Source organism: Neofelis nebulosa, chromosome 2 (genome assembly GCF_028018385.1).
Source record: "Neofelis nebulosa isolate mNeoNeb1 chromosome 2, mNeoNeb1.pri, whole genome shotgun sequence".
NCBI lineage: Eukaryota > Metazoa > Chordata > Mammalia > Carnivora > Felidae > Neofelis > Neofelis nebulosa.
Window position 1 is genome coordinate 195,234,607 of NC_080783.1, and position 27,706 is coordinate 195,262,312.

General features: G+C 35.1%; 1 protein-coding gene across 7 annotated transcripts in view; it reads right to left on the reverse strand.

Annotated features, from left to right (window-relative positions):
• The window catches only part of ZMYM4 (zinc finger MYM-type containing 4), a 150,209-nt gene that overhangs the window by 42,202 nt on the left and 80,301 nt on the right, over window positions 1-27,706 (reverse strand). For 3 of the 7 annotated variants that reach the window (XM_058718098.1, XM_058718100.1, XM_058718101.1), the window contains 12 exons: window positions 21,165-21,689; window positions 19,387-19,448; window positions 18,864-19,034; window positions 14,217-14,279; window positions 11,382-11,466; window positions 10,891-11,146; window positions 6,587-6,761; window positions 6,077-6,289; window positions 3,079-3,229; window positions 2,474-2,589; window positions 1,145-1,420; window positions 820-970 (listed from right to left, as the gene is read on the reverse strand). In XM_058718098.1, coding sequence (XP_058574081.1) covers window positions 820-970; window positions 1,145-1,420; window positions 2,474-2,589; window positions 3,079-3,229; window positions 6,077-6,289; window positions 6,587-6,761; window positions 10,891-11,146; window positions 11,382-11,466; window positions 14,217-14,279; window positions 18,864-19,034; window positions 19,387-19,448; window positions 21,165-21,689 — 2,244 coding nt within the window. Of the gene's footprint in view, window positions 1-819; window positions 971-1,144; window positions 1,421-2,473; window positions 2,590-3,078; window positions 3,230-6,076; window positions 6,290-6,586; window positions 6,762-10,890; window positions 11,147-11,381; window positions 11,467-14,216; window positions 14,280-18,863; window positions 19,035-19,386; window positions 19,449-20,836; window positions 21,000-21,164; window positions 21,690-27,706 lie in introns of those variants that run through there. The other 4 variants (XM_058718105.1, XM_058718104.1, XM_058718103.1 and 1 more) reach the window with 3 other exon arrangements.

Sequence of the window (27,706 nt, forward strand, 5' to 3'; positions counted from 1 at the left end):
ATGTAAGAAGTTCTATTTATTTATGTTTAAATGTTTGCTTTTATTTATTTATTTATTTATTTACTTACTTACTTACTTACTTACTTATTTATTTAGAGGGTGCCCACAAGCAAGGGGAGAGGCAGACAGAGGGAGACACAGAATCTGAAGCAGGCTCCGGGCTCCACACTGACAGCCAAGAGGCTGATGCAGGGGCTCAAACTCACAAACTGTGAGATCATGACCTGAGTCAAAGTCAGACACTTAACCGACTGAGTCACTCAGGTGCCCCTAAGAAGTTTCTCTTTAGAAATAAGCGCCAGGGGCGCCTGGGTGGCGCAGTCGGTTAAGCGTCCGACTTCAGCCAGGTCATGATCTCGCGGTCCGTGAGTTCGAGCCCCGAGGTCAGGCTCTGGGCTGATGGCTCGGAGCCTGGAGCCTGTTTCCGATTCTGTGTCTCCCTCTCTCTCTGCCCCTCCCCCGTTCATGCTCTGTCTCTCTCTGTCCCAAAAATAAATAAAAAACGTTGAAAAAAAAAAAAAAGAGTAACCTTTAGAAATAAGCGCCAATAACTAAAAGAATCCCTATCAACCTAAAAACATGAAATGTTTTTCACATCACCACCATCTTCCGTAATACACTTCAACAATCTTTTCCTTCATTTTAACATCTATATGATATGAAGGACTAGCTGAGTAAAAAGCAAACCAAGTATAAACAAAACAAAAAGCTTTGTTACACAATGGATAAAACAGATAAACTTACAAAGTAACAGCTTAAATTATCAGTTACTTTTAAGAGGACCAACATGATCAGTAGGTAAGATGATCTTGTCTTTACCTTCACTACAGAATGACTTGTCAGCACCTGAGAATCGCACAGTCTCCTTTACAATTTTCTCAATTTTACAATATTCACACATTGCCATTACATTATTTATTTTCTTATATTCATCAGAACAATTCTTGCCACAGAACTGAAACATTTTACCCTGTAAAGAAATAATCATTAAGTACTAATGAAACATTTGGTTTACCTTTTGGAAATCCTTTATTCCCTCTTATTTTAAAACAAGTATAATAACTTTTAAAGATGAAAAGCTAGAAATGATTTTATAGATAGACCATTTTACACTCAAACCCTTTATCAGAATCCTATACTTTACCTTATAGTCAAGAAGTTCTGGTTTTGTGGCAAAAAGACGGTTACAGTGCTGACACTTGAGTTTTACAACACTTCGTGCAAACCCAACGTGCTGGGATTGGGCAGCAAGACGCTGGAGGCCAGCTGCAGCAGAGCTACTGATGGAGGTGGGGGAGACAGCAGAGGTATTACTCCCGCCTGCTGACACTGTTGAACCTGTGGGAATGCTTACAATTACCTGGCCCTGAGACAAGGGCACTACTGAAGAATTCATTCCTGTTGGTTTGTTGAACAAATTCTGAAAAATGAAACAAACAAGATAATCAATGTAATCATTTATTCAGTCAAATGAGCACCAAGTGCCTAAGTCTGACAAGCACAATTCTAGGTACATAAGATACACCTGTGAACAGGCGACACTCCCTGCCCTTGAACAGCTTAGAAGTGAATGGATGGAGTGTCATTTATATGCAGAAACTAAAATAACTAATGATCTCTTTAAATTTTTTAAACTTTTTTTTTTTTAAGTAATCTCTACATGCAACATGGAGCTCAAACTCAGGACCTTGAGATCAAGAGTTGCATGTCTACTGACTGAGCCAGCCAGAGGCCCCAAACTAATAATCTCCTTTAAAAATAATATCCCCATGGATGGCCTGGGTGGCTCAGTTAAGCGTCTGACTCTTGGTTTCAGCTCAGGGCATGACCTCATGGTTCATGGGATAGAGCCCTGCACTGGGCTCAGCAATAACAGTGCAGAGTCTGCATGGGATTCTCTCAGTCCCTCCCCTGCTCACACACTCGCTCTCTCCCAAAACAAACATTTAAAAAAAAAAAAAAAAAAGGTAAATAAAATAAAATAAAATAAAAATAATATCCCCCCGGGGCACCTGGATGGCTCAGTTGGTTAAGCATCCGATTCTTGATTTTGGCTCAGGTCATGACCTCATGGTGGTGAGTCTGAGCCCCGTGTTGGGTTCTGTGCTGACAGCGCAGAGCCTGCTTGGGATTTTCTCTCTTCCCGCTCTCTGCCCCTACCCTGCTTGTTCTCTCTCTTTCTCTCTCTCTCTCAAAATAAATAAATACACTTTTAAAAAGTTAACAAAAAATAAAAGTAAAATAAAATAATAACATCCTCCCAATAGATAATCTGGGTAGTAACAGTACCATTTAATTTTACAGGAGGCAGTTAAATGACATGCCTCCAAACACATCAAAAATCAAAGAATCCAAGTGTAATAGGACTGAGAGAAAAATTCAGGCAATCCAGGCATTAGCAAACACCTAACAAGTTTATATACGTTATGGTAGGCAACTCACTGACTGGAGAGGAAGATTTCTGAAGCCGTACCTGGAAAGCTACCACACAACTGTAGCTGCAGAAGTTGCGTATACTTCCATCTGACATGGCTAGGTGATACTGAGGGATTGCTGAGGTTTTACAACTGTTACATTGAACTTGTACACCTTAGCAAATCAAAATAAAAACTAGTGAGTAATATATACAAACGTATACAAATGTATGAGAAAATAACTATTATCCAATATATGAAATTCAAGGGCCAGGTCAAGTTGCAGCAACTGAACCATGTCACATACAGACAAAAACTAACTTAACATTAAAAATATTTCTTTTAATGTAAAGTTGGCACGGTAGATCTACCCTGAAACTACAAAATGAACCCTGAAATAAATCAGGTGTGGATAAAAAAAAATACCTTAAAGAAGTCATATGAAATTCTTTTGGTAAAGGGGAATGCACAAATAGGCAAGCAAATAAATAAACAGAAGTTAAGCAATCAAGGCAATAGGTGATATTTTACAACACAGATCTGAAATATTTTAAACTTGCCTTAAAAATCAATTAAATCTGGACAAAAATCTGTACTATACAAAAAGCAATAACCATAATTTTGTCAACTATTATATTTATATAGTTTATGAAACCAGTATTACCTGCAGAAGTAACCATTTTAACTCTGTAAGCAGATAAGCAATTAACAGAACAGAAAAGCTCTGTCTTTCCCAAGCTATTGGTATTTTCAATCATTTCTGCTGAGGATCTCAATGATTTGCAAAGCGCACATGGTGTAATTTTGGCTGATTTCTATTAAGAGAATAAAATAACATTCATTTTTACCAAATGATAAGTAAAAGCATAATTCTTTGAAATGTTTATACTTAACACTGTTGAAATATTTTAAATTAGTGGCTTTCAAACTTTTATGATTACAATCCTCAGTAAGAAATAAATTTTACAAAGTGACCCAGTACATACTTCTGAACTTTTGTGTTTGTGTATTATACATGTATATAAAACTGAAAAGTTTCATAAAACAATATAAATCATGATAACGTGATGCATTTTTATTATTTTCCATATATTCTATCTCATTAAAAAATAATGCTGAACGCAATCTAGCAATTAGTTTGGGAATCTACTAATTGATTGTAACTATAGTTTTAAAAATAGTATTTTTAGGGGCGCCTGGGTGGCGCAGTCGGTTAAGCGTCCGACTTCAGCCAGGTCACGATCTCGCGGTCCGTGAGTTCGAGCCCCGCGTCAGGCTCTGGGCTGATGGCTCGGAGCCTGGAGCCTGTTTCCGATTCTGTGTCTCCCTCTCTCTCTGCCCCTCCCCCGTTCATGCTCTGTCTCTCTCTGTCCCAAAAATAAAAAAAAATAAATAAATAAAAATAAAAAAATAAAAATAGTATTTTTAGAAAATTACAAACAGGGAATTCATGCTCTTACACTATGCTAAAAATTAGAAGAACCCCCCTACAAAAGGTGCTATATGTGGCAATAAAATGTGAATTCAATAAAATTAATAAACTTATTAGGAAAGTCACTGCCAACTATTCTATCACTAACAACAACAAAGCACACAAAGCAATAAAGCAAGTAAGCAATAAAGTGGGAGCAAACCTTGGATATCACAAATTTTCAAATATAAGCAATCGAACAGTCTATTATCTTAAGTTTGCGCTAAAATAGGGATTCAGCAGGGGCGCCTGGGTGGCTCAGTGAGTTGAGCGTCGTCCGACTTCAGCTCAGGTCATGATCTCACAGCTCGTGAGTTCGAGCCCCGTGTCGGGCACTGTGCTGACAGCTCAGAGCCTGGAGCCTGCTTCTGCGTCTCCTTCTCTCTCTGCCTTTCCCCCACTCAACACTGTCTCTCTCTCAAAAATAAATAAACATTAAAAAATTTTTTTTTAAATTAGGGATTCAGCAGCCAGTAATACTAAATACTACTAGTATATCATACATTCAAGATAACATGTAAAGTATATCCAGCATCCATTATCTCTGTGAAGTTTTGCTGATAGTCTCATCCTGTCCTACCAACTAGAACTGACCATGTTTCCTCTGTGCCCCACTGAACACCATAATACTTCCACCATAGCATCTCTACTCAGTTTTATGTCTATCTCCCTTAGGAGACATGGAGCCCTTCAAAGCAGGAATCGCATCTAATGTTTGTTGAATGAATTATATATAAGGAAAAAAAGAAAACAACAGATATGACCATTTTCAACATGCCAGGTTCTATACTAGGTGCTTTCCCATTCTTCCTTCACATAATCCTAATAACATCCCAGTGACAGTAGTAGTATAATACCCATTCACAGATAAGAAAAATTAAACCCAGAGAGTTTAACTGTTTATCCAAGGTAAAATTCTATTTGAATAGAGAATCAAGATATCAAACTGAGATATGCTTTACTTCTAAATCAAATTCTTTCTCTGTACCACAGTACATATCAATATGTGAGAAATTTAATAAGTAATGGCTAAATTAAATATAGTAAATAAATTAAAATTAAGATGATTCAACCTATTTCTCCTTCTCTTGTGGAATATAAACCATCTTTGAATAGACTGAATCCAAGTAACTTTTAGTACTTGAAACAGTTATCAGGAAAACAGTCTTTTGAACAAGGATAAACTCATGAAGATATTGGCTTTTTTTATCCCCTGTGAAAGCAAAAACAAGGAGTTTCTAAAGGAAGGAAGAAATAGTAAAGCTAAGCCCCTTTAATGTACTTGAATAATAACAAGAAATAAAAGGAAACACCATATAATGTTTAAAATTCCAAAATCACTGCAAAGTATTAAGAATTTAAAAGGAATTTCTCAATTGACATTATTACATTCATGAATGTTGGTAGACTGTATAAAAAGTCACTATTTTAAGAAAAAGAATGATCAGCTATCATGCTACAAAAGAAAGGCATTGTAAAATAAAAAAAAAAAGATTATCATATCTTTGGATTTATGAATTCTAAAATCTAATTTTTGATCAAAATTTGCTAACAAATTACAAATATGGTAAAAATGAAGCTGTATTTGTTATACAGATTTCATTCAATTCATCTTCTATAAGCCTCATCTATTCACAAAATAATATATGACCTACATTTATTTTTTTCGTATTTCATGAAGAAAGGGAAAAACCCTTATAAACAAATTAATGGTAAGATTTTCAATTTCTGAAATGCAATTTCAACTATATGGATCTGATTCAAGAATATGTACGTAACCTGGACCTTACCTTGTCCAATAAAAAAGTATATTATATGCAAACCAAATATATTTCAAAGAAGGCTACACACCAAAAAGATAAGACTGGGTATCTCTGGGAAATGCATTATTTTTCTTCTTTATGTATTTTCAAAATATTATTCAAAAACATGAATCATATTTGAAATAAAAATGTCATGCCCAGAAGCATGTATTTCAAATGCATGAAGAGAAATATGCTACTTACAAAACTCTATAACCGGGTTTTTAATACACATTCATTTGACAGATCCTATTTATATGTAAAGTACATCAATTAAGCTAATAATAAGATCTCCGTATTTCTGCGGCATTTTCATAAGTAAGTACTACCAAAAAACGTAGGTCCTCCTGAAATGAACAAAGACATTGGGGTTAGATACAGTCATGTACCTGCTTATACGCCGTGATACATGCTGAACTACAGAACTTCTTAGACTGGCCCTCTATCTGAAGCACGTGGCACTGCCCAGAGCCACTGTAGCAGTAGCCCCCACAGTTCTCACAACAGTTCATGGTGAGGTTGTTGGCAGAGCGAAACTTAGAGAAGCAGGCATCACTGCAAAGTTTATGTACCACATTCTGGTAATTAACTTCATGTCGAATCTAGGAATTAAAAAACAACAAACAAATCACAAGCACAGACCATCAAAAGCTGTTCTTGGGGTGCCTGGATGGCTCAATAGGCTGACCGTCTGACTCTTGGTATTGGCTCAGGTCATAAGCTCATGGGATCAAGCCCCTCATCGGGCTCTGGGCTGACAGCACGGAGCCTGATTGAGATTCTCTGTCTCCCTCTCTCTCTCTCAAAAGAAATAAACATTAAAAAAAAAAAAAATCTGTTTTAAGCACAAACATTAGATTCCCCCCCACACACCCCAATAAAGTAAAAAGATGACTTACAACAGCATTCTTCTGACACATGCTGCATTTGGTTGAAATGCTATTCGTATTTATGGTGACAACAGGTTTCCTTTTCAGTTCGTATGTCGACAGACATGACTGACTGCAAAAATCTTTACTAGCTGTGGTATTTTCAAACTGGGCACTGATCACATCCTTTGGATTTAAAATGTCTCTAAAAATGATAACAAAGATAAAATAAGCCACGGTATCATTTGTATTTTTCCTTTTTTGTGAGTTAATAAGTAACACAGAGGCCATTATGGGTGTATGGAAAGGACACTGTTACTTAAATGAGAAAGCCTCAGTTTTCCTGGATAAACTGATAAATTGCTCTGATCCTTAAGTTCTGTTCCATAAAACAGAACTTCTAACACATGATTTATTTCATAGAACTGTTGTGAGGATTAATATACTATATTTTAAGACTAACAGACTACACATCAGTTATCATTCATTATCTCTAGTAGGTGGGATTATAAGAGATAGGAATTTTCTTTTTTAGGCTCTTCTATATTTTCAAGATACTCTTTAAAAATAATTAAAACTATTTTTAATTTTACATACACTTGAAAAATCAAAAAAGAAAAAATATAAAACACTATCATTTAAGAGTAAAAATACAGGGCCGCCTGGCTGGCTGAGTCAGTACAGCATGCAACTCTTGATCTCAGGGTTGTGAGTTCAAGACCCACATTGGGTGTAGAGATTATTTAAATAAAACCTTGAATGAATGAATGAATGAATGAATGAAAGTAAAAGTATATTTCAAGCTACACAGTGTATATTCTAGCATGGTTGTACAAAATAGAGTATTTCCATATCTAAATAATTTAATTTACAAGTATTAGTAGCAAAGGCAATGAATATTAAAACCTTTTAAGGCTCCCTACCACTCCACCCTTTATCTTACCCCTAAACCACTGTTCCTAAATAGTAGTTTATCAGATAGTTTAAGCATAAAGCATTTTAAAAGCCAATGGGAAAACAATGCCTTGATGAAATTTTCCAAATAGTGTCTCTCTCTCATGAATACACATACACATAATAGTATATAAGCCATTATATTCATTCTTGCAACTTAAACTATACAAATAGAGCACTTTTTAGAAAAGATGACAAATATCTCTGATTCAATAGAAGATAATAGTAAACATAATGGGAATCATCACCAGGAACACCTCATATGCTGTAATGTATAACTTCATACCTCATCTTCTATACTTAGTAGCTCCAGGCACCTCTAGTTTCTGCATTTTTTTTTTTTTTTTTTTTTGCCTTCACAGTTATTTTTTAAGTAGATTTTAATATATTTCATTTACAGGGGTATTTACTGAGCACTTATATTGAGCCAGCCACTAGCTACATCCTGTATAAAAATATGGTACAAGCATGCACTAAAGGTGCTCACACCATATTGGGACAAACAGACAAATGACATAAAATGCCATAACAGAAGCATTCTTAAAATACAAAAGTGAACTAATTATGAAAAAATATAATGCACAACAGAAAGAGAAATGAAGAAACAATTATTTCAGACAATATGTAACATGAAAGGCTATTTTTGCTATGTCTTAAATAGGAGTTTTCCAGAAGGTTAAGGAAATAAGAATTGGGGAGCAGCATTGATCAAAGCAATAGAGTATAAAAGCAGGTATTTCTCACTCGCCTTAGTATGCTTAGCATCCAACTACATTACATTTATCATAGATTTTATCTGATTCCAAACAGTAAAAATTCAGAAATGATACAGACAATCCCAAAATAGTTACTTCTCTATCATTGTATCAAGTAATTTTATCTAACAGTATTAAAAAAATTACCCTCCAAATTATCTCTTCTAAGTAGGATTTTGAAACAGATTTTTAAAAACTAAGCATTAGGTCCTTATTACTAAGGAAACCTGAAAATTAAATGATGATTAGCTAAAATATATTCAGAATTTAGGTTAAATTCAAGATGCTAAGAAATATGGTTAATAAAACATTAAGAAAAATAAAACGTACTTCAAACAGCTAATGAGGTGGTTTTTTTTTTTTGTTTTTTTTTAATCAACCTAAGTGCTGCTGCTATATGTCTGCTGGTCTATAAAAATAGCAGTGGCTATCAGGATGGAAATCTTTTCTAGTTCCACCCATTCAATTAAATTGAAATCCTTCTTGGGCTCCTTCAAGGGATTAACTTACAAATTAAACCTGTTTGATTATATGGAGTGGCAGGGGCAGGCGACGCATGTGCCCAAATTAACCAGCTATGTGACACAGAGGAAATCTTTTAATTTCTTTGAATCCAATTTCCTTATACTTAAGGTATGATCCAATTCAACAATATTATAGTCAGATAAATCAGACCATCCTAAACTTCTGCAGTCTGACTGTGTAAGAGGAAAACAAGGGGAGGAATGGTTAAGTGGTAAAAAAAAGAGATAAAAGAGTAGTTCAGGAATAAAACAAAATGCAAGGAAAAACAAGACTGATCAGTGGTTGAGGACTGAGCAACAATAGAAAAGATAACCTGTAAAATGAGAAGGGGAGAAAAGAAAGAAAATGGAGATCAGGCAGGTAAGGAGTACCTGAAAGGACAGTAAGAGGCAAATGGAAAAAGAACGAGGGATTTAAAAAAAAAAAACAAAAAAGGATAATAGAATACGTGAATAAAGAGGTAGAACAGTTAAGAGTCAAGAAATGACAGGATGAAAAAATGGAAGATTTATGGGTAAGACCAAACATAACAAAAGAGAAATGTAATCTTAAAGGATAACCAAACTACGTAAGATCAAGATAGGTAAGATATGATATGTAGGTAAAAATGACCTAAAATAAAAATATGTATGCACAAGAATTTAAAAACAAAGAAAGAGGGCACACATCTTAAAACTTCTATGGGTTTCTGGGATGCCTGGGTGGCTCAATCAGTTAAGCATCCAACTCTTGATTTCGGCTTAGGTCATGATTTCATGGCTTGGTTCATGGGTATGCACCCTGCATTGGGCTACCCACTGACAGTGCAGACGCTGCTTGGGATTCTCTCTCTCTCTGCCTCCCCCTGCTCACACTGTCTCTCTCAAAATAAATAAAAAACAAAACAAAAAAACAAAAACCCCTTCTGTGAGTTTTCTAAGGTCATTTTGAAATTCACTGATAACATCTCTGAACTATCTAGGGCTATTATTATGAAAGAAGAAATAAAATCAAAATTTCAGAAAGTGCCTATCACTAAAGTAGAATTAAATAAAGAAGCATAAAAGGAAGTTATATGAAATTGTCTCATGGCAAAACAGAAAAAAGGGAAAAAAAACCCTATAAATATAATTTTCAAGTTGACTTAATCTTAGAATCTGATGATGAATATACTAGAATATAGAAAAGAGGTACACACTTTCAAAAGCATGCTTCATAATTCAAACTGTACAAATAAAGAAATCTATTTTTGCTAAATCAAACATGAAACATAAAGGGAAGCCCACATAACTTCCAAAAAGACTTCTAACCACATTCAAATTTCTTTCAAGTCTCTAAAATGCCTTTTTCCATTTAAACCAGAAGAGGGAGCATCTTTTTTCCCTTTCCAGAGAAAGGGAAGGATCCACGTAAGGCACTATAAACACAAATATCTAAACTAATAAATCACTATAAACACAAATATCTAAACTAATAAAACTAATACCAGGCCAAAGTGTTTCAGAATGAGAGCATTATTCATCTTTTTCTGACCTATTTAAACAGTTTTAACAATCACCTTACCAAATCAGCCAAAATTAGTTCATATTCTTCAAATATATCAGGATGATCTCATCAAGGTCTAAGGTCATAGTCTTTTGATATTAAACACTGAAATGGTACCTCTGAGGCAGTTCAGAGATATTGAGAAGATAAAAATATATATTGGAGTCCTTTTTTCTTTTTTTTTACACTGGAGTACTTTTAAAGATAAGAAAGGTATTAAATGAATTCCAATTAGATAACAGGATACATAACTTTAAATATTTTTGGATTTCAGTATCTATTACCTACAAATAAAATATTGTGGTATTATATGACCTAAGTGGTGTAGTTTTTGTTTTATGAAGCATCTCAACTAACATGGATGGAAAGGCTGGTTTCAAAAACATCTCAATATATATAAAAGGCACATTATTTATAATTCAAATAAGCTGAGCACCTAGGATCCAGAAAAACTGAAAGCAACAACATACTGTGGCAATTACCAAAAAATATGGAAATGTAGAAAACTAAACAATACACAGATAAGAATGAAGTGTTTTAAAAGGAAACAGAAGATAATTTAGAATTCTGCTATACTTTGAGCAACTTGAACAAGTTTTCTTGGTGGGAGGAGGTGGTGGGCGGGCAGGTGGAACTGTATATCCAGTGAGGCACAGTGTAGAACAGAAGAGCTGAGTCGACCCCTTCCTCTGGTAAGCAGTTTGCCCCTTCTGGAGAATTTTTTTACAACCAGAACAGGAAACTCGAACAGCTGTGGCTGGAACTGAAGGAAGCATTTTATTCATGCCAGATGACGCCAGTGAAGGCTGAAAGCCAGTAGTCAACTGTGGAGCTTAAAAAAAATTAAAAGAAAAATGTTTTACTTTTCATCATGAATTTTATGTATATATCCTTTCTTCCTCTTCCATAACCAGTCTTGAAACCCCAAACTAATTATCCAATATAAATGACAGCCATTCTAAATGAGCAGAGAACTGCCTAGCTTACTAATACAAGTAGATACTTCCTCTCACTCATACTGGTCAGAATAAATAAACATGATTCATTTACTCAATTCTGTTTCTTACCAAGAGGACTGCCACTGACTGAAAACACAGCACTAATTTTCAGTTCCCCTTCTTGAGTTTTTTGCTGTTGGCCATGACTATACTCCTTTAAAAAAGAAAATAAATAAATAAATACTTAGAGAAAAGAATGAATATAAAATATCTAAAGAAATCCAGACATTCAATAAGTTTTGTTTTGGCTACATGGGTGGGAGGGTGGGGAGGGGAATTTATACTACATTACCATTAATAAGAAATAATAGCAAGCAATCTATAATTGCAATAAGGGTATAATAGGTTTGTATATGCTGAGAAAGAAACAAACAAAAAAAAATGAAGGAAGCTACCCAACTAGCCTTGTAGCACTACCAGATATTTATTTTTGACAATTATTATTACAGTATTTTAAGGTGCCGTTTATCTATTATAAAAGTAATACACAAACTATATTTTGTATTGTAAAACTATACAAAATTTAGACAAGCAGAAATAAGGAAAAATTCTATTCATATTTCTATCACACCAAAACAACCACCATTTTCTCTTGGTATATTTCTTTCCAGTCTTTTCCCCTCCTGTAGTCAGAGATTTTATTTCTCTACATAGTTGTAATTAAACTGAATATATCATTCTAGTAAAATAATTTCTTGATCACTTGAGTCAGTGAAACATTTGCATATTATTACATTTTACTCCAAAATCACTTCAAGTGGCTAAATGTCCGTGTTTTTTAAGTTGGAGTCCAAGAATCCCTGAGGTCTACAGATGTACTGTAGGGAGTCTGAGAATTCTAAGAGAATATTTTTAAAAACTGCATCTATTTCAATGACTTTTTTGGTGAATGTAAACTTATTTTTAGTCATGAATAACCACATATAACTGAGTTATACTACAAGTTTTCAGTGCTGTTATTTGCTTTAACAATTCTATTATTGCACTGTGAAAACTCTAAGTGCCAGATTTAACTTTTATTTTAATTAATTGCTTATCACACTGAAATCTGCGAAACCCCAGCAGATCTCTTATTCTTGGAATTCTCAGGCAACTCCAAAATATCCCCCTTTTTTTGTGGTTAAGAGGTATCTGGTACATTACTCAAGTTTGAGAAGTACTGATAGATGTGTATTATTTAATAGATATACCAGATTACACAGGGATCGGACTGGGATAGGGTGAGTGAGGCATTTGCCTCAGGCACAAAGTTAAGGTACCAAAAATCTCAGTAATCAAGATAAATTAGTGTTTCAATGCGGCATTTTTAAAAATCAAAAAATGCAAAATCCATGAACAAAATAACAAAATTTAAATAAATAAAGACAGGATCAGTATTACTGATTTTTCCTTTGGCCTCAGTCTCCAATTTGATGGCCCTGCATAACACTGAGATTATATGACCATAACCCAATGTCAGTCAGTCCTTTTGTTTCCTCACATTTGGTATAATTAGAAATGCCATGATGAATATCTTAAGTGAATATTCATACTCTCATACTTAGCATTATCTTCTAAGGAAAGGATTCTTGAAGTGAAATTACTAGGTAAAAAGGCACACAGTAAATGTTCTTGATACACAATGACAGGTTGTTGTTTTTAAACTTCTGATTAGATTTATTCTAGCAATTTGTGAAAAGCCATTGAAAAGTCTTTCCCCACTACTATTTCATTTCAATCTGCAATTCTTTTTGTAATATCCACTTACAAAAAAGCATTATAATGTAACAATATTAACCCTGTATAGCATGTTATTAACATTTCCTCAATATGTACTTTTAAAACTTTTTATAAAGTTTCCATTTCTATGCCAAAAATCTAGTTTTTACCTTTGTGACTCCTTCGATTCTTATAAAGTTCTACTTCCAAAATAAAACACTAAGAAAATGGTTTCATTGTTTCTAAAACAGTCCTTTCATCCAGAGGTCAGCAAACTTTATCTGCAAAGGGCCAGATACTAAATATTTTTTTATTTTGGAGGCCATACTACCACAACTACTCAACTCTGTCCTGGTAGAGCAGAAACACCCATAGGTAATATGTAAATGAAATGAATGTGGCAATGATCCAATAAAACTTCATTTACAAAAACAGTGTGCAGAAAAACAAAAACAAAACAGAAAACACAGAAAGCAGGCTGGATTTGGCATGCTGCTGCTAATTTGCCCAATCCCTAATTTAATCCATCTGGAATTTATTTATTTTGATGTTTAAAGGGCTAGTCTTCTTTTTCTTTCTCTGAGTAACTAGTGAATTCCTTCCATTCACTGTTAACAGATCAGATTGCTTTGAAAATGTCTCTTTTGTGGCAATCTATTCTGTATCATTATCAGCCGTATATATATATATATTTTTTTTAAATAAACTCTACCCCCAGCATGGGGCCCAAACTCAAGGCCCCAAGATCAAGAGTCGCATGCTCCACCAACTGAGCCAGCCTATTTTTAGGATATCACACTATCCTAATAAACGTAATCATGAGAGGTTTAACCATTTATACAATAGTCCACCACTATCAACCTATATTTTTAGAACACATGTCGAATGTTTGTGTGGATGCCTATTCTTCAAAACATTAGAACCTACTGATATTGTCATCAGAACTGTATCAAAACTGTATCTTAATTTAGGAATAACTAATATCTTACATTTTTTTAAAAGTCTCTCCATTCTATCAAATTGTCTTTCACCTGACATAAGTACTTTCTAATTGCTTTGCCAAGGGGAAGACCAAATATTTTCATCATATTCTCTGAGAAACAAGTGATTTACAGAAATATTGCTATCTTTCATATAACTAAAATTCAACTAGCTACTCCACTATACTTTCATGAACTCTATTAATTCTCTAATAAAGATCCTTACCAGTAAACGATGACAATTTTGTCTCCCCTTTTCCATTATTTCTTCTAATTTCTTTAACATGTACTGGGTCGAAAATCCAACAAGAGTTAAATAATAATGCTGACATCAGTAATTTGTGTTCTTTTAGTAATTATTAACAGGTTTCCATCATTTTACTCTTAAATTCAATGATTGTTATTGATCTGAAGTAGATATTTCCTTACCATGACCAAGAGAGTATCTATTACAAGAAATGCACAGTAAATTACGTGAGATGTCTTTCTGCATCTATCTATCCAAACAGTCTTATTTGACCAGTTGAAATTATGTATTAAAAGATTTCCTAACATTGGCTCATCCTGACATTCCTACATTATATAGTATATTAAAGCAAATTTCAAGTAAAAAAAACTTTTTTTAATCTCAGAAAACTCCCGAAAAAATCAATACTTATTGACATACTTTAATGGTCTCCAGTCAGCTCTTTCTTTTTCACTGTTCATGACAATTATTCCAAACTTCTGATACGTTTCTTAAGCCTCAAGTACATATTACTTATATACCATAGTAAAATAAGTGTATCTTAAGTACTCTACTTATAGACCGCACAACGCCTTCAAGGCAGAATCATGTTTATGTTAGTATCCCCCTAAAGATGACTAACTTTACAAATATTTAATTATAAACAATGACTAATAACTTAAGTGAAAATCTGATGGCTTCAAAAGCTTTCAGAAGGAGAAAAACAGGTTATCAAAACAAAACAAAAAAATCCTTTACCAATAGCTTTACCTTCCCTTTGTTTACCATAAAGGAAGAATTGTATCCGTATCCCAAGACAGTATTTTAGAAATGAAGAACCCAGTACCTACAGCCAAGTTAATCTGATATACCTTAAAAAAGCCCAGCATTTAAAATTTTTTTTTTTTCCAACGTTTTTTATTTATTTTTGGGACAGAGAGAGACAGAGCATGAACGGGGGAGGGGCAGAGAGAGAGGGAGACACAGAATCGGAAACAGGCTCCAGGCTCCGAGCCATCGGCCCAGAGCCTGATGCGGGGCTCGAACTCACGGACCGCGAGATCGTGACCTGGCTGAAGTCGGACGCTCAACCGACTGCGCCACCCAGGCGCCCCAAAAAAGCCCAGCATTTAATTACTGCATTCTACTTTCTAAAACTCTATGACTCACTATTGTGAAAATTTATTTGCTTTCCCATCATAATCCATTTACTTTAACAAGAGATAAAATTAGCTCTTTTAATAAGAGGAAAAAGAAAAGAAAAAAAATCATGACGTTAATGTAGTATTCACTGAATTTCCAATTTTTAGAACCAATAGAAAAGGGGAAAAGCAAAAATAGGGTCTCTGGCTCTTTAAATTTTCTATTTTAAAAAACCTTCTCCAGGCAGTTTTAAACATTAAACAACTTTTATTTATATAAAGATTGTTAGGATAATAATAAAATGACCTTCATTATGGCCCCATAATGGTTCCTTCCAACCTTTATGAACTTCAGTTCCCTCATCTACAAATGGAGTTAATACCACCTACTATGGCCTTCTTATACACAAAGATGAGGCAACACACTACACACTGTATAGGTACACTGTACCTATAAAACACTACAGAAAATATAGTCACATGCAGGAAGGATCTGAATAAAGAAATGAAACTGCAAGACCAAATGATATTATGCTGATAACAGAGGTAGGAGGATGACAACTGGTGACCCCAGAAAATCATTAACTGATGAAATAATCAAGAACAAATGGGTTGAGTCTTTAAATACATATACACACATTTCAGCACCCCAGGTGATTTGGAAAGTAGAGCAAGTATGGAAAGTAAAGAAATTAAGACCAAAATGAATTGTGTAAAAAGGAGAATTGGGAAGTGAGCTGAAAGTAAAATTACAAGTTAAGCAAAGAGAAAAGCCAAAGGAGGTTTTGATAAGGTGCCATGAACTAAAGCTATGATCTTATTAAATCATGACAAAAGTTACTACTGGTAACTGACAGTCAAAAGTAAAGCCTGACCACAACTGTAAAACCTATCAGTATTTTAAGAGAGTTAGGTTAATAGTACTGTTTTAGAAACTGTTAAAATAATATTAGGACTCCTTTCACCAGTCTATGGGAAATGTAAGAGTGAAAGCATTAGGCAGTACTGAACAGCAAAGAATACCGATTTCCAATGGTCACGGGAGAGAAATACCTAAAGGAAGAGGGCAATGAAGGAGAGGAAGTGGGGAGGGAAAGGGGAAGGGAAAGGGAACAGGAAGGAAAGATGAGGGAAAAGAAAAGAAAGACCAGGTATCTGTGTCTAACATAAGTTGCCCAGAGGGATATCTAGAAGAATTATGAAAAGGTCTGATCCTACAGAATTGGTGTGGCTGATACAATAGAAAGGATTTCTCAGAGAAAACCTAACTTTATCAGGGCACCTGGGTGGCTCAGTCGGTTAAGTGTCCGACTTCAGCTCAGGTCATGATCTCGAAGTTTGTGAGTTCAAGCCCCAGGTTGGGCTCTGTGCTGACAGCTCAGAGCCTGGAGCCTGCTTCGGATTCTGTGTCTCCTCCTCTCTCTGCCCCTCCCATGCTCATGCTCTGTCTCTCTCTGTCTCATAATAATAAATAAACATTTTGTTTTGTTTTGTTTTGTTTTGAAAAACCTAGCTTTATCTACTCACGCGCTCGGACTGCCCCGTTGTAGGGTCAGGGTAAAGAATGTCTCTGGACTGTACGCCCAGGACCTATACACATTCCTGCTTGGTTCTCAAGAGTCCAATCAATCAAATGCTGAAACTTTTGAGGAATTTCTTCCCCAAAATCATGATGAAACTTCATAATCAGCATTTTATAACATATTACACTTTCAATAGTATATAAACATGTAGTTGTTTATGACAATTCCATCCTATTGGTATCCCCCAACCACTGGAATTGCTGATTGCTTTCAAAAAAGTAATATAAATTATCCTTCCTGATGCTCCCCTTCCCCCAAGGTATTTGGTCTTTGCTATAACTGCCTTTTCATCCTAAAGGCAGTGCTACTGAGAGAGAAAGTAATGCTTTTGGATCCCTGCCAGGATTATGATTTCTTATGAATGTCCCATGTCCACACTGGGGCATGTAAAGAGACAGGAAATCTTCCCTGTATACGGATGTGTTTGTAGTCTTCTGAGGCATGAACTTTCCCTAGGTTACCAAGATATTTCTTTATCCCTAATACCAATAACCAAGATCTCCATTTTGCCTGCTTCTGTTAACATGCTTTCAATCTACCTTGTATTTAACTATTTTCATATTCCTGCTCTGCCATCTTCTTTGTTACCTTCACTCATAACCATCCAGTTCCTACAGCTTTATCATCACTACTCTATACTGCTACCTTCCACTGAGCACCAAGAAATTAACTGAACATCAATGTGACTCATACAAAACATCTATTCTTACATCTCCTTATTGTAAAACAGTGGTTCTCAACAGCAGACAATTTTGCCCACCCACCAGGGGACGTATGGCAATGTCTGCAGACACTTGGGGGGGGGGGGGGGGGCGGGGATGGAGATACTATTGGTACCAAGTAGGTGGAGGCCAAGGATATTGCTAAACAAATGTACTACACTGCATTGGACAGCCCCTCACAACAAAGAATTATCTGGACCAAAATGTCAATAGTGCCAAAGTTGGGAAACCGTGCTCAGAGACATGTGAATAAAAAAATCTCTTCCACAGAAGTCTCACACATTCAGCTCCCCAAAATAATAGAAACATATGGAAAGGGAACCTGTCTTTAGATCAACTATCATGTCGAGAAATAGCTAATTCATGGTATCTTTACTTCTCAGCCTCTGAATTCATGCCCTTTGTATAAAACATAGACCACCCTCAAATAACTGATTTTGTGTATTCCTCCCTCAGTTCCCTTCGTACACTCCAAAATTATTACAGCACATAACTTTTTTCTTACATCCCAACTACTGTAATGTCATTAACTGCTTAGATATCTTCACTGATTTCAGAACTTCAGTTACAGGATCTCTGTAAATTTTTCCTCCAGAGCAATCTTCAATAGCAGAGCTGGGTCCTCCCTATTAATTACAGATCTCAAATTGGGAATCCCATTTCACCCATCAAAGCCTCCTTTACCTTCTACCCATTGATCAAATGAACTAGTTCTTCAATCAATTAACCCTTTCAAAGATAACCTGTCCATTACTTCCTCCCCCAAGAAACTTAAATCCACACACGGTGTGTACTTCATTATCAGTAATTGCGCAAGGCTTACTACCTTGTATAAACTCAATCACAACATAAACTCATAAAAACCATAAACCTTCAGCCGTGTCTGCTGCATCAATCTCAAATCCTTGAAGACTCCCCTTCCCTAATCCTGCACTGAAATTGTAAAAATCATAGAACAGTGACATTAAGGAACAAAGAGGATTAAAAGCCTAAATTACTACTCAGGAGAAGTTTCATGTAACTCTTGATTCCTTAGCATTACTCTCAGAAGATAATTCAAATTGCCTTAACCTTCATGAAGTCTCCTCTCACACTGTCAACAAACTACTTGACTTCTTAATCAAGAATTTCCTCTCTCAAATGAAGAATTCACGTGTGGAACAGAAAAGAAGGGGGGGAAAGTAAAGGTGAAATGTTTACTTGAGCATTGTCAGGTTCATCTTTAATTTTGTCTAGTAGTCCCTGCTGTGGTGCCATTGCTTTGTCATACTCATCATCCAAAGGTTCTTCTTTAATTCTAATATTTGATGCAAAGGAATTCCCCAGTTCCGAACCAATGGATTCTTTATTGGCAAATGGATAGCTGGAATCCTAAAACACAATATAAAGTATTAATAAATATTCAGATTTAAAGATTACTCCTCTTCAGGTGTTAACACCCAAAGATAAGCTCACTGGAAATGAAGAACTCTATGGATACGCATTAGAGTCCCTATGCCTAAAAGTAAATTGGTCTATGTCTAAATATCAAATACAAATAAAGAAACTAAGAGCTGAGGCTTCTCAGAACATCTTCAAAGATGTCCTTACCAAATAATAAAGCAAATTAAAAAAACAATCCGTGCTCTACCTAACACATATAGTTACAGTTTAGAAAATGACACAGAGAAAACTTTGACACTTGCCACAGTTACAGCAGTCTGCATACACACTGAAAACTTACCCTAAAGTTTGTTTCTGGGGTTTGTGGTAAATGGGTATGTAATGTTTCTTCAACTTGATTAGCTATTGAAAGAAAAAAAAAACAAAACAAACACATGTATATGAATAACAAATCTTATAAAGAGTGACCTAAAAAGCTATCATTCGATAATCACCTCTCTTGTCAAATAAAGATGCTTATTAGAGTGAAATGGGTCCCCAAAAATACCCAAAAGATAGTTTCACTCAAACAAAAGTCTAGCCCCACTTTCCTTTTAGCCTCACCTTACACATTTCCTCGCTCAAACCTAAATAATGTGGTTACCTTATTCACTATACTCTGCAAATTACTTGTGTTTGTTCCTCCCCATTTCTGCTTATATCATTCCAAGATCGATCGATCTATCTATCTATCTATCTATCTATCTATCTATCTATCTATCTCTATACAGACTTCTGATTCTGCTCAGTTCAAAATTCACCTCTCCTCTATAAACCTTCCCTGGCCACTGAGTTAAAAAGCAGCTCTTTTCTAATAATACCTAAAATACACTGTTTCAGTTACCTGAAAGAAATCTTCTTATATGGCCTATGACAAATTCTTCTACCACTGTATTTAATTATAAATTAAATCTTACACTATTTAACTGGTCATTGATACTTCTACTACTTGACTTTTCCCTTCTACTATTAGACATTATGCTCCTTGGGCATAAATGCCCTCATAATTTATCCCCCATAGAGATATCAAAAATATAAATTTAATAATATATATTTAAAAATATAGTATACCCTGTTCAGCCTGGTACATAATGGATATGTAAATTAATTGCTCTTTTTAATACTGACCTAGTCTTTCTACTATATTTTTCCAGCATTGACAGAAGAAATGTAAGGGCTGATATATGGCACCTTGCTTTCCTTCACATCTATTGAGCATTTATTGAAATATTACTATTTTCACTGCACCAAGTTAGGCCCTAAGAATGCAAAGATGAATACGATACAATCTGGCCCTCAATAAACTACACTGGTAGGTACAACAAAACAAATATAGAAGTATAATAAGTATTATAAGTACTATAAATAATGAGGTATGAACAAAATGTTATGTAAATATAGAGAAGGAAACAATTCATTCTTCAGGTAGAGAGGTTAGAGAAGACTACAGAGTAGAAGAGGTTTATGTGTTAGGCATTGTTGGATAAGAAGTACTTTATAGGCATATATACAAAGAAAGAAAAGGACATGCAGACAAACGGAACAGCAGAGGTAAAAGAAGGCAAAGAAACAAGAAAATATGTGACATATTTAAGAATGGAACTGAAGCTAAAGTATAGGGTACTCTGGGCAAAGAGGCTCAAGAAGGGCCTCAAGAAACCTCTAGAACATAAAAGAGAAATGTTATCAAATAGAAAAACCCTCCCTAATTTGGACTAATTGGTGGGACAGCAGTTTGAATTAGTGCTTACAGCACAAAGAAGTTAAATCCAACTTGAGGTTCCAATGTTCAACCAAAGAAAATGAGCAGGTGACTTGAGTATCTTGCCTTCTCATCAAAATATTGCAACCAGGGGAGGGAGAAATGAGGTTTAGAACTATTTTTCAATCATTTTTACCATTACCAAAAGTTACTGGGAGAAATTCAGTCACTCTGCAAAGAACAAGGATAAAAGAAAAATGACAAGCTTACAATGAATTTAACTGTTCATATTTTGCTTAGAATCAGAATAAAAGCTATATTATTATCAGTACGTAGTTATTTATTGTGTTTTGTGGCTCTATTCCAACAATTATTACCTGCTTTATCAAAAAAACTGCTTTTCAACCTTGAATCCAACTCTTTATGGGGTTTATCCAACCGTTTTTCACGTTCATGATAAGTTAGGTCTCTATTTTTCTCCTTTCCAGAAAATGTCTCTTTGCTGTTTTCTCTTACTAGACTAAAATCTTTCCGTATTGATTTAAAGACAGAAACCTGATCAAACTGTTTAGGAAAGTCTTTTTTTAATTTATTTTGAATCTGTATTTCATTTTCATTGTCTGATTCATGCTGTGTGACTCTTCTCTCTACTTCCAAGCTATCATCAGTATGAATTGAAGAAACAAGATTGTCCTTTGAACTAAAATCCTGTTCATCCTCATTGTCACTACCAACGACTGGAATTCCTGCAAGATCCCCAGAGTTCAAAAAATAATCATCTTCATCCAGCAATGAATTTTCAGATCCTGTTTGATTCGGCATTCCATAAGACATGCTGTCAAGGGTAGGAGTTAAGTTGTGGTCTATATCTTCAGACATTTCTGTATCCATGATACCACCACCTTAAAAAGTAAAATACTGTTTAGACAAACGATAGTGCTAAAGATGACCACATTTATAAGGTCTGTCTGGTATTTAACCAAATATATAATTTCTCTTTTCAAACAAAATATAGATAATAATACCACAGCATTCAATGAGCAATTTGATATAGGTGTGATAGGACTATCCTAACGTGACAGATGAGGAAATAGGGATCTACAACTTGAGAAGCTATTTGAGGTTAGAAAGGAGGCAATGTGATGCAGAAAAAAAGAGTACCAACTTCAGAAACAGACATATCTGTACTGGAATCATAGTATGATCGCTAAAAATCTATGTGATCCTGAAAGGTAAACTCTCAGGTTTATTTGTAAAACAGTGTAATACTCACCTTAGAGATTAATTTGTGGTGAGGATTAATGATAGTATGTATAAAAGGCCTATTAACACAGTGACTAACACACAGAAGAGAATATAAAACTTCATTTTAATTACTACAGTGATTATTCCGGGGAACTGAGATTAGAACACAGGTCTCTGCTCTTAAAGTCTCACTATCTCTGTACTAACTCTAATAAACACAGCAGTTAATGTTTACAATGCTAAATATTTAAACATAAAGAATAAAATGTATCCAAGCCAGAAAAAACTTAAAAACTATTTACCGTTTGAAACTATAATGCTCACATCTCTTCCATTCCAAAATAAAATTTAAAAAACCTCCCAGCTCTCATTTTACCTTCCCTTCACAGTCAAACCTCTAGAAAAAAAGTCTACATCGGTTTATTTCTACTTCATCTCCCAGTTATTAATCCTCCAAACTTAATGCAACCTGGGTCCCAACTTCTCATTGGAACTGCTCTCATTAAGATCATCAAGGATTTCCTAATGGTCAAATCCAAATGATTTTTTTCAATCCCTATGTGGCATATATGTCCTGGATAAAAGGCCTTTGGTTTCTTTGACACTATACTTCTCCCTACCTTTCTAATTAGTCTATTAATTTATTTCATATTCCTCTTCCTCTGTTTATGCTCTCAATATTCCAATTCTCTTATTTTATACACTCAGACTATTTTACTCACCACCATAGCTTTCACCATTGCTGTGAATTTCCTAAGCACTTTCTTCCAAGATTCAGATCTCCATATTCAACAAGCTCCTATAAGTCCCTAGGGATCTCCAACTTAGTACTTTTAAAACCAAGTTCATCATGTTCCCATTCCAAGCATACTCTTCTTGTATTTCCGTCACCTGATTAACAGCATCAGCAAGCCAGCAGTTTGCTCATGAAAAGAGAAATCAGTCCAATTCTCTTTCCCTCTGGACAAATTCTGTAAACTGTCCTACTTAGTATCTCTCGAATCCATCTCCTCCACAAGGCACCACTCTAACACTCCACATCTCTTACTGTGGACACTGTACTAATTAAATCTACATGGACATCTAGGAAGCAATCATATTCTTACAAACCCTACCCCTAAACCACATTTAACTGATCCATGAGCAGGCAAACTGAACCTAATAAAAACACAGAATGAAGCAAAGACTAAAAATATTGGTGGTACCAACAGCCTTGTTTTTATTTGTTCCTGAAGCTCAGATCAACCGTTCATGAGACTGGTTGGTTCCTCAAGTCATTCCCTGGATTCCATGATCCAGGATAAATTCCTCTTTTTGTTTAAGTTTGTTTGAGTTGGATTACTTATAATCAAATCCTAATTGATACAAAGTCTAAATAAAAGCATTCCTCCAGTTGCCCCCCTCCAGAAAGACACTAGATTATCTTTCTAAACCATAAATCATTCCATATTATATCCCTTGAAATCCTTCCACAGCTTCCTACTGCCTAAAGTACTCATTCATTCAGCATATATTTATTAGGAAACCACTCTGTGGTTAAGCATTGTGATAAGTTCAAGGGATAAAATGATTAAAAAGATAGCTATGGTTCCCCCTCCTCAAGAACTAGAAAGACAAACAGAATAATAAAACAAGAAAATCATCATTTACTTAATTAAATAATAAACAATAGATGCTAAAATCTTAGGAATGTCTACAGCTTACATTCACATAGTATATATATAACACAGAGAGAGCAGCAGGGAGGAATCAGAGAGCATGCACTACATTATAGTATTCAATATACTATTCCTTCAATTGTTCTATGTACTTGAAAATTCTTACAGTAATAGAAAGTTAAGGAGAAAATATAAATAAAGAAGTGTACGGTGTTGCACACACACATGCATATGGTGTGATAAGTCTACCAGACTTTAAGCAACTAAAGGCCAGGGATAGAGTCTTCTCTATACAATACTTCGTCCTTAGAACCAGGCCATACAGCACATGCTCAGTAACTGTTTCATGAATGAATACGCCTTTCATGTGGTCAGCAGCTTAATCTAAATTTTATAGTATATGAGAAGTAAACACTAAAAAGTAATATTGCAAGCAATTTTCAAAACCTCTACATTTAAATTCAGGATATGGTATTGAGAGAAAAGGCTAGCCACTTGGAAAAAGTAGATCCTTAACTCCTATCAAAATAATTTCCAGATGTTTTCAAAGTTTAAACATAAAAAATAAAACACTAATATAAAAAATATGGAAAAATTCTTTTTAAGTCTTAATAAAGTGGGGAAAAGCCTTTCTAAAAATGACACAAAATCTAGAATAAAAGACTAATTTATTGAGTAAAACAATAACAGGTCAAATGTGACCCAAAACTGCTACAGAGAAGACACAAACCAAACCAGAGATTAAAGATTAACCAGCTAAAAAGATTTTGTTGTATTTGATATCACAAAGGGTCATTTTGGATACAGATAAGATTCTTATGCCTCAATAAAAATACAAACAACCAAATACATGTACAAAAGAAAAGGATTTGAACAAACATTCCAGGAAAGGACACATGAAGGATGAGCTTTGCTCATAAGTGAAATGAAAATTAATAATGCAGTGAGATACCATGTTCACAAGCAGGTTGGTAAGGACAAAAGGTTTTGATAACAGCCTGACAGCCATGCTACAGGCCAAAGCTGCCAGAACTATGGCCCAAGGCCAAAAAATATATACAAAAAAAAAAAAAAAAAAAAAAAAAAAAAGAACTTGTGACATGGACCATATGTGAGCTGCAAAGCCTAAAGTATTTACTCCAGCCCTTGAAAGAAGAAAAGTTCGCCAACTGCTACAGTCAAATACTACTGGTAGGAATATAAACTGGTACAACTCTAATAAAGAACAGACAGTGATATTTATGATACTTTAAATACACATACCTCTTGAGCCAGCATTTCAACTTCTAAGATTTTATTCTAGAGATATAATATTCTTTTTATTTTTTAATTCAACCATAGTTAATATACAGCATTTTATTAGTTCTAAATCTTGCAAGGGAACTATGAAAAAAGAACAGTTACAGCAGCAAAGTCTGGAAACAGCCTATCTATTCATCAGTGAGGCTAAATTAATTATAGTACATACCTACAACAGAGCATTATGCAGTTATAAAAAAAGAATGGGGTAGCTTTATATGAATTTCCAAGGTTAATTAAGTAAAAAATACCTAAGTGACAAAGAATAAATACATTAGGCTATCACTAATGTATTTTTTAAAATTTATGAGTATAAAAAATATCTTCCATTGATCTTCTATGAAAATCATAACTGGGTAGCTAGAAGACAAAAACACAACTTTTCAAAGCATACTTTGTATATATTTTGAGTTTTGAAGCACATGTATCTATTGTTTATTGAAAACAAATTTTTTATCCTTATTTGAAAATGCACTTGAGATTTAAAGCTTTTTCAGAGACGGCAATTTCTAACAAAGCATCTAATTTGAATTTGAAATTTTGCTAGTGGGGTGCTTAGGTGGCTCAGTTGCTCAAGCGTCTGGGTAAATGTCCAACTCTTGATTTCAGCTCAGGTCATGATGCAGCAGTTCATGAGTTTTAGCCCTGCATCAGGCTCCATGCTGTCAGTGTGGAGTCTGCTTGGGATTCTCTTTCTCTCCTTTCTCTCTTTGCCCCTCCCTCACTCGCTCTCTCTCAAAAATAAACTTAAAAGATTTTTTAAATGAAATTTTGCTTGTTATCCCACAAGAAATATACAGGCTGAACAAATCTTAATGTAAGTGCTAGTTACATTAAGATACATAATTAACAGGGTGCCTGGGTGGCTCAGTTGATTAAACCTCCGACTTTGGCTCAGCTCATGATCTCACAGCCCATGAGTTTGACCCCACGTCGGGCTCTGTGCTGACAGCTCAGAGCCTGGAGCCTGCTTCAGATTCTGTGTCTCCCTCTCTCTCTGCCCCTCTCCTACTTGTGCTCTCTCTCTCTCAAAAATAATAAACATTAAAAACAATTTTTTTAAAAGATAAATAATCAACTGGACAAGAATCCTCATCCTTGAGGCCCATTTAATCAAACAAAAGAAATAGCTCCTGTTTCTCAAAGCCTAGATATACAAAACAAAGCAGGACACTGCATTTATCGGGGATCCCAGTAGCTAGCGAAACCCTTGAAAGTACCAATTTCTCATGGAAGACTCCTGGCTGTTAGACACTGTGAACAGGATTGGCATATGTGAGGAAATATGTGAGAAAAAGGAAGGACAAATGACTGGACCTGAATGAGTGAGAGGAAGAGTGCTAAAAAATGAGAAAAGAGAAAAAGCCAGAGAACAGGTCCATTACAAATTTGCAGACCATAGGGAAAAATGCAATATATTTAAGTGTGAAAGGAAGTCATTAAAAGATCCTGATGAGGTTAACATGATTTATATTTTACAAGGATCACCCTAGCTTCTATAGGACTCCTTTAAGACTGTTAAATGTTACAGGGAATGTGACGCCTAAGTGGCTCAGTCAGTTAAGCGTCAAACTTTGGCTCAGTTCTTGATCTCATTGCTCCTGAGTTCGAGCTCTCCATCGGGCTCTGTGCTGACAGCTCGGAGCCTGGAGCATGGAGCCTGCTTCAGATTCTGTCTCCATCTCTCTCTGCCCCTCCCCCATTTTCTCGCTCTCTCAAATATAAAATAAAACATAAAATTTTTAATGTTAAGGGAATAAAGAATGGAATGGAAGTGGGAAGAACAATTAGGAGATTATTGCAATAATCCAAGGAAACATTGGTGGCTAAGGCCAGGATAGTAATGGTGGATGTAAAGGAGAAACAGTCTGATTTGGGTTTAGAGGCATTCCCTGATATATAAGAAGCTGGATATGAAAGAAGCAAAGGATAATACAACAGGGTATCATTGCTTCAGATGGGAACACTAAGAGAGGAACAGATAGGAAAGAGGTAACTTGGTTTTGGGCCTGTTAATTTTGAGAACTTTATTAAATCTTCAACTGGAGATAATAAGATGGCAATTAGATATATTAATAAAGAGGAATTAAAAAGGAGACTCTTGCCAAGCAATGACATACATATTGGGGAATCAATGAAGAGATGGCACTTAAAATTAATTCGACAAGATGAGATCACCTAGCAAATTTATTTACTACTGATGGAAGAGAGCTAAAGAGTCCTCTGCACCATTTGGAAATCTGATAGAAAGGAAGGAATAAGGAAAAGAGACTAAGATACAACAGCCAATGAGGCAAGAGGAAAACTAGGTGACTGATGTCAAACAAGCTATGTAAAGGAAGAATTTCAGCAAGGATAGACTGACCAACCAAAACAAACACTGCTGAGCTGACACAGAAGATGAAGACTGAGAAGGATCAGTAACATTTGCAAAGCTGAAATGATCTTCTAACTTGACAAGAGTATTATCAGTGAACAAATGAGTATACAAGCTGGAGTGGGGTGATCCCAAAAGACAGAACTGACGAACCTTAAGTACAGACAACTCTCCGTAAGAGTTTTGCTCTAAATTAAAGAAAATGAGCAGAAACAGGGTTAAAATCTGCAGTGAAGTCTTTTTCCGACCTGGTATTTTTGTTTTGTTTTCCTCATTGTTTTACTTTTTGGTGAGGTGTTTTTTGCTTGTTTTTATGATGGAGAATATTGCAGCTTGTAGT